The sequence below is a fragment of the Pygoscelis adeliae genome, unplaced genomic scaffold (genome assembly GCF_000699105.1).
Source record: "Pygoscelis adeliae isolate BGI_AS28 unplaced genomic scaffold, ASM69910v1 Scaffold42, whole genome shotgun sequence".
Classification (NCBI taxonomy): domain Eukaryota; kingdom Metazoa; phylum Chordata; class Aves; order Sphenisciformes; family Spheniscidae; genus Pygoscelis; species Pygoscelis adeliae.
In genome coordinates, this window is record NW_008824283.1 from 6,840,929 (window position 1) to 6,848,248 (window position 7,320).

The 7,320-nt window shown below is 36.8% G+C and overlaps 1 protein-coding gene across 1 annotated transcript in view; it reads right to left on the reverse strand.

Annotated features, from left to right (window-relative positions):
* The window catches only part of SLIT3 (slit homolog 3 (Drosophila)), a 260,861-nt gene that overhangs the window by 81,187 nt on the left and 172,354 nt on the right, over positions 1 to 7,320 (reverse strand). The window contains exons 21-22 of the mRNA XM_009318576.1: positions 5,776 to 5,847; positions 1,000 to 1,163 (exon numbers count right to left, since the gene is read on the reverse strand). Of these exons, the coding sequence (XP_009316851.1) occupies positions 1,000 to 1,163; positions 5,776 to 5,847 (236 nt within the window). The remainder of the gene's footprint in view (positions 1 to 999; positions 1,164 to 5,775; positions 5,848 to 7,320) is intronic.

Here is a 7,320-nt window from a genome sequence, read left to right on the forward strand (position 1 = left end):
ACATAAAATTCAGCTCAGGCTTGGGAACTTGTGTTCTAAACCCACCTCAACACCATCATTTGTTTGTTCAGCAGTTTAATCCCAGCCTCTAAAAAATCATGCTGCCAAGCAGTACTGTAAATGTGCATGGCACTCTGAGAGACGTAAAAAGAGGCTTTATGCCCTCATTTCCATTTCTAAGAGAGGCTACTGACCCATCTTTTCCACTATAAATATAGCTCCATCTTCACATACTTGCTGATAACTTAAGAGAACCTACAAAACTTTTTTTAGAATAAGAAAATAGAGGTATATCCTAATATACATTCAGTAATAAGCTACTTACTTTATCCACAAAAATGTGTGCTCCTTATCATTTGTCTAACTGCTGTCTAATGCAGCATACTCCTATCATTGACTACAGCTAATCGTTAATAGCTGCACCTCAACCCTCTCCTGAATAAATATACACTGTATTCAGACATGAAGCATTTTCCATAATCTACAATTTCTGATACAGAGCTGATGAGGACAGTTTGCAGATCTTCAAATAAAAATGTACTTTTGGTAAATACTTGCTTTCCAGAATAATTCTCAGTTTCTCAGTTTTCAAGTACATGTACATAATAACTAGAGTGCTCTGTATTTTTAAAATAGCCCTTATTCTACCAAAGTTTTCTGGGGTAGGTAGAAGGCCAAAACCAATTTATTTGCTCAAGTAAGTTCTAACAACACCCTATATGCTAACTTGCCATTCTATAATCTGGTGCGAGCAACAGGAATACTAACTCCTGAGGTTCGCTGGTTTTCCTTCCAGTGGTGCAGTTAACTGCACTTTGTGGAAGAAACACTTGAAAATGGAACTTGAATGTAATGTGATGGTTCAGAAAATGAAAGCCAAACCCAACTCCCCCCAAAACTCACTTTAAAACTGAACAGGTTCCAAGAGTGTAAAAATAAAGCACTGTACATGAAGAAAAGCAACAGGACAGAACAGAGAGCCTCCCAGCTTGCTCCTACCTTTGCACTGGAAGTGGTGAGTCGGTGTTGTGAGCAGCAGCCTGTCCACCATGGCGTCAGGCCCGCTGCAGCGGGCTATCCCTGGCTCTTTGTACCCTGCCTTCACCCACTCGGAAAGCCAGCGGAGGTTGCAATCACAGTGCAAAGGGTTGGTACCTAGAGCCCTAGTGGTGTAAAACAATTAACAGCAGTTATTTTGGCTTGCAGGCAAGGATAACATCCCTGATCTCATTGAGGCACATTTTATTCTACACTTTTACAGAAATGCTTTACTTCAAAATGCGGGAAAGATCTTCCGAGCATTCAGGAAGTCTTTTAGATTTATCTCCTCCAGTATTCCCACTCTTCTCCTTTCTTCCCATCATTAGCTAGGGAGGTTGTATAAATACCTAACAACAAATCACTTTTTCAAACAATAAATCACTTTTTGTTTTTTTTTCTTAATTGCAATGTTGCCAGACATATTGCTTTCATCAAATTTATCACGTTGGTTTCTTTTATTTAAGTCTTTGGCCTTCATGAGCATATTCTAACAGTGAATTGTGTAATTTAGTTTGGATCTGATGACTCACGTTAATGTCTCCTCACTAGACGAAACATACACACAGAGGATACCCCTGTTTTCACAACTGCAACCTGGTGTTCGCTAAGTTTGTTTCTGGCTTTGAAAACACATTTGCTGGTTAACCCATCACTTAAGTTAGGTCATATGGTTGAAGTAGATGCATTCACGTAGCGTAATCATAATTCACAGAACTTTTTCATTTTCATGGCGATCTATCCAAAGGAAAACAAACCTTTTTACCTTAAATTTAGGTGCTGCCTTGACTAATTTATACTATTTTTTGTCTTAAAGAAAGTGCCTTTTCAGGCAATCAGTCAATTACAAACAAAGTCCAGACTTCAGAAAAGTCAGTTTAAAAACAATTAATTTTTGAAAGTGCAAAGAAATGCATGTTGGAATTCTGAATTTATTTTGCTGAAAGTAAATGTAAGGCTTTAGCTGTGCAACACTTGAATTGCCATGGGAAGAAAATTAACTAAATAAAGATTAGCATAGGGAAGAGATACTAAAGAAACCAATGATTCAAATTGGGTTTTAGACTTTACTGTTTCTGCATATGTTATAAACTATTTTTAAGATGGTATTTTAAACTCAAGCTTCTTTCAAATAAAAACATATCAGAAAGGATATTAAGATAGAAACCTCAGTAAATTTGTTGATACATTTCTATTGGAGTGACTAATGAACCCACTGTGCCCTAGACAGATTCATAATGAGAGTTCATAGGTTCAAACCCTGTCTAGGGCTCATTCATCAAAATTAAATGTGCACTACAGCACAGTATTAAAAAATATCCATCCATTCCCTCTGTAAATCCATTGCTTACAATGGAAAAAAACTACTGGGTTGACTTTTTGACCCTGTAACTGTGATCAACTGGCTCACTTGTCCAAGGTCAAACAAAATGCAGCAGTGAAAGTTGGACCAAGAAATTAACTTTAGCATTGAGCAACTGCCATATATAAAACGGGAGTGGGAGGACAACGGAAAGCTAGTTACCGTGTTAATTAATCTTTATAAACTACATTAGAAATAAAGCTGCTCTATAGACGCTAGAAATGATTACCAAGAACATTGTTGTACAACTGCAGAAATTATCACATGTAGCTTTCCATTCTTTTGTTTGTGGTTTTGTTTGTTTGTTTGTTTTTTTTTCTTAATTTCTAGGAACTATAGTGAATTCTTGTATTTTCATTCATGAGTTCTAACATACTCTCCCTATTTCTTTGCACATTACAGCAAAATATTTCCAGAAGGTAAAAATATCTTGTGCTGTAATGAAATACCACCACCAGCATTTTCAAAATGTTGTGCAGATATTTCTGTTCAGACACTTTTTTTTTTGAGGCAACTTAGAATAAAGTCAATTAAAATAACTCTAGCCATGATAATGTGGAGAAAGAGAGGAGGGGACAGCTTATTTTATAGGTAACTAACATAAATTTGAGTACAGTTGAGATGATTCAACAGGATTAGGAATCTGAGCTGTTTATCGAAAATATGTCTGACAGAAATACCTGCTGTACACAGCATCCATTACCAAGGGTTTCTTTGTGGGGTCCCTGGAGTGCCGAGAGGTCAGGTTATGTGTGGGAAGGATTTGGGAAACTGAATCAGAGAGTTGTGTGTATCAGTGAATGGTGAAGACAGCAAATGCAGGAACTGACCTAACTGAGAAGGTCTCAGTTCTACCCCAACAGATTTTTGGTTCTTTTTAAGTATTAATATATGTGGTCCTTCAGTAGTGCTGTAACATTTTTACCATTGCCCTGGACTAAACAAGTTAGTAGAGTCATGGCTTTAATAGACAATAATGTGATTCAAGTAAATAAAGTAAGAAATAGTAAACAAAACCAGTGTGTGTATACCATAGACAAACCTTCCTCTGTCTTTAGTGAGGTACATCAGCTACATAGTTTGTTATACTAGTTACATTACAACAATATGATGTTTACAATGTAAAGGAAATTTGGTGAACACTTTTTTGTAGGCTTTAAACACCTATGGAAGAAGTGATTGAAGTATCTAGATCTCAGTTTTGTTCTTCCAATTACCAACCAATTTAAAGCTATTACAAAAGACTCTGACTAAAATCAATAGTTTTGTCTGTGCTACACAAATACTTCTTTGCAATTCTAAAGGTTAATTCGATACCCTCCCTCTCCCGCCCCCCCCAAACTGTACTGATGCAGAAGTTGAGCATCCTGATCAATACCTTGGTAGTCAGCTTTCTCCAGCCATAATACCTACCCTACTCTTAGCCACCCAGCTTGTAAATTTAACAACAAATTTTGGTCTCTCATGCATTATGAGTTTGATGAGTAGCAACCCCTTGTATCATTTTCAAAATTATTCCAAGTGCATGCTTTCTCCTTGAAGATCTATATATCAGGAAGAGCTCAAAATGAATTTATTTTCAATTATGTATGACTTTGTTTGAATAAGCATAGCTTTTTCTGGCATGTGAAGAGCAAAATCATTGTGGTTGCTAAAAGTTTCAGAATCCTCTTTAAGAAATTGGAGAGCACAATTGCACTGTAAAATTCAATTGTTCAACTGTGCAAATTACACCCCAGACAGGTCTTATTTATTTTATGGATCCTATTTATTACTGTTCATTTGAGCTTTGTGTATTTTACATTTCTGGCAGCACATACATCTAAACAGATAGACTGCAGCGATTGTATCAGGCCAAAGGGGTTTTTATCACTCCCTAAGGTGAACGGTTTACCCAGGAAAATTGTATCTGCACTTCATTTAAAGTAAACCCTGAGGAAAATCCAAACAAATGGGGCATGATATGTTTATCTCTTGAGTTCTAAAAATACCCTTAGAAGCCAGATTCCCAGTATGGAAGGTGTCACTGTGCTTCCAAAAGGAGATACAGGGCTTCAGCACAGTCAGACTTTCATTACGAAACAACGTATAAAATGACTTGACAATGCTGAGAACATGATGAAGAAATACATTTTGTGCAAAACGACTATTTTCTCTGACTTAGATACCAGGGTGTAAGCTTGAAACAGAGAAGGTTATTTCTCAGTTGAAATTGCCTAAGTTGCTCACATATGATTTCTGTCCCTACCAATCTGAGATATCTTTTTTTTTATTGTCTAGAGAGAAACAGAGACAGAAAGCTGTTACACAGAATAAACAGTCTGAGGGCATATTTGCTATCCAGAAAATATGTAAATATGAACTGAACCTTGTGTTCAGGTAAGTGTTCTGGAGGGCATGTTTAAGGTTGCAAAGAGAGAAACAGATATAAAACCTACGTCAGATGCACATATATCTGTTTGTATGTCTCGACATGTATACATCAACATCAACTCGTACCAGGGCAGCATCAGAGCAGGAAATATCCATCTCAACTTGTGAAACTAGTCACTTCACAAAATGACCAAGACATACTCAACCCTCTGATTGCTTGAGGACAGTAATCAAGAAACATGCTACACAAAATTTCTTTTCCTTCACATCTACTGTCTAATAATGTACAGTATCACACATTACCTCAGTGAAAAAACACTTTCTATTCACTCTTTTGGCACCAGCTGTTACACTTCAGGTTTATTTTGTAAAAATTGCAGCTATTTGTCTTTACAGTTCTTTCATCAGCTGAACTGCATTTAAAAATATCCTGGACCTCCACCAATACAATAGTAATTTCCTGAAATATCTGAAACTTCTAATAATTTTTGCAAATTATGGCATGAAGTATTAATGCTGTGAAATGGCCAATTTCCATGACTAAATATATATGCCTGAAATAGTGATTCATCAACAAGTTCATATACTGACAACATTTCAGTATGCAAAACATATGACACTTATTAGGCACAGAATTCACATTTGCTTAATATTTGCTCTTTGTGGGAGGTTTCCTGTCTCACTCTCAGACCATAACACACTCTGCATTTCACACAGACAATGCTGAAAGAAAGCCTTAAACACAAAGTCCACAGAAGAGGAAACTGTCACATTTCTCATTTGGTTTTCCTTAAGAAAATATTTCGGTAACTAATAACAACAGGTTCTAGTATTTTTTTGTTTCCTTTGAACAGATGTGCTAAGAATATCCACAGAGCAGAACATGGAAAGTGAGCAGGAAAAACAGAAAAGCTAGACAATCTTAAATTTGTAATAATATGTACTGTTTTATAAATCTGAAACCGTTAATCAAACAGATGAACCCAGACAGAAGTACTTACAGATGGGAAAGGGATACCAGGTCATTGAAAGAACCTTCGGGAACACTGGAAATGTCGTTTCCATGGAGCGTCCTAGAAGAGGGGAAAAGCAGGAAGGTATCAAAGCACAGTATTTTATCTGCTCCCCACAAGTGAAGGAATTGGCGCTTAAGAAAGGATATTTAGTTTCATTTCTTTGAGAGTTTCTATGAGCTTCACAACTCACGAGCTTCCATGCTTTATTACTTCTACTTCTAGATGTTGACATTTAAAATAATGATACAATCGGAATTGTTGGTGACTAATGTTTTAAATTAAAAAGGTGACATACTATTTATGCTATTAAAAGTACACTGATGACAAGCAGACCCTCACGTACAGACCTGTATGCTTTTATAGAATCCCATTAGCTGGAAACACAGAAAAGAGGGAAAATATGAACCGTGAAAGTTAAATTAAATATTGACTTCAGAGAGATCCTAGGAGAGAGCAAGGGTCCATGAGGGCAAATATATCTGTACTTTCACATTCTAGTTTTCCATTCTTACAGTAGGAAATACCTCTTTGTGTGGTATTTTAAAAATCCATTTGACAAATACATTTATGCTACCAGGGAAAATACTTGAAATTAGTTGTTTTTAGGGTATTATTGACCCTGCAACAAAGAAACCAACATTTTTCTAGCAGGGTTTTCAGGATTCTTGTGAAAGGGTTCTCCACTGTTTCCAGGACAATTTAAGCAGCCACTTTATCTCTTTTCTAAGAAATACATTTATGTGTGTGTTACATAGGCAAGCATAAATGGAAAGATTTTTCTTGCAGCTTGTAGAGCACAATACTTATATTCAAAGTGGCAGACACGAGTAAAAATCATTATTTGTGATTACTTGTGGTTTTCATTGCAATCGCAGCTGAAGGCCCTGCTACAAAGTAGGGCACCACCACTAGAGGTTGTGACAGACAAACAGAGAGGAAGAGCACTTCTTGCAGCACCAAGGCTATGATCAGAGAGGAAAACAGGCAGCAACAAATGAGTGTGCGGGAGGGCACAGGATGCTGGGGGTGATAATTGCATAAAAACTATCCAGAAAATGCACCAGAGAAGATACACAATCATGTAAAATCTTATTTTATAAATAAATAAAATCAGCTATTCAGCTGCTGCATCCTCTGCCTCACTAGATAATTATCTGGCAAAAAACAGCATAGAGAAAAACATTTCTAGTTTATTCTAACTTTTCTAGTTTGCATGTCGCTGAATACCAGCTTACTACTTCACATAGTAACAGACAGAAAGAACTCGTAAGGAGCTGATAGGAGTCCATTCCACTGGATCTCACTAGCTGTTTCTTAAACAAAAGTTGGCAGAAAACTTGCAAAGGAAAAGGACATCAATATTTTAAAATTATATTTTCTTTTGCACTTCTCCCCTGAGCTGGTTCAGTTATAGCAAACTGCTGTATTGTTTATGTCCTCTTTCCCAGGTCCAGCAATTACTGTCAGTGCTCCAGACGTGGCAGAGGAGGGTGGAAAACAGAAACCCGCTGTGTGTCAGTTTTGTAGCAG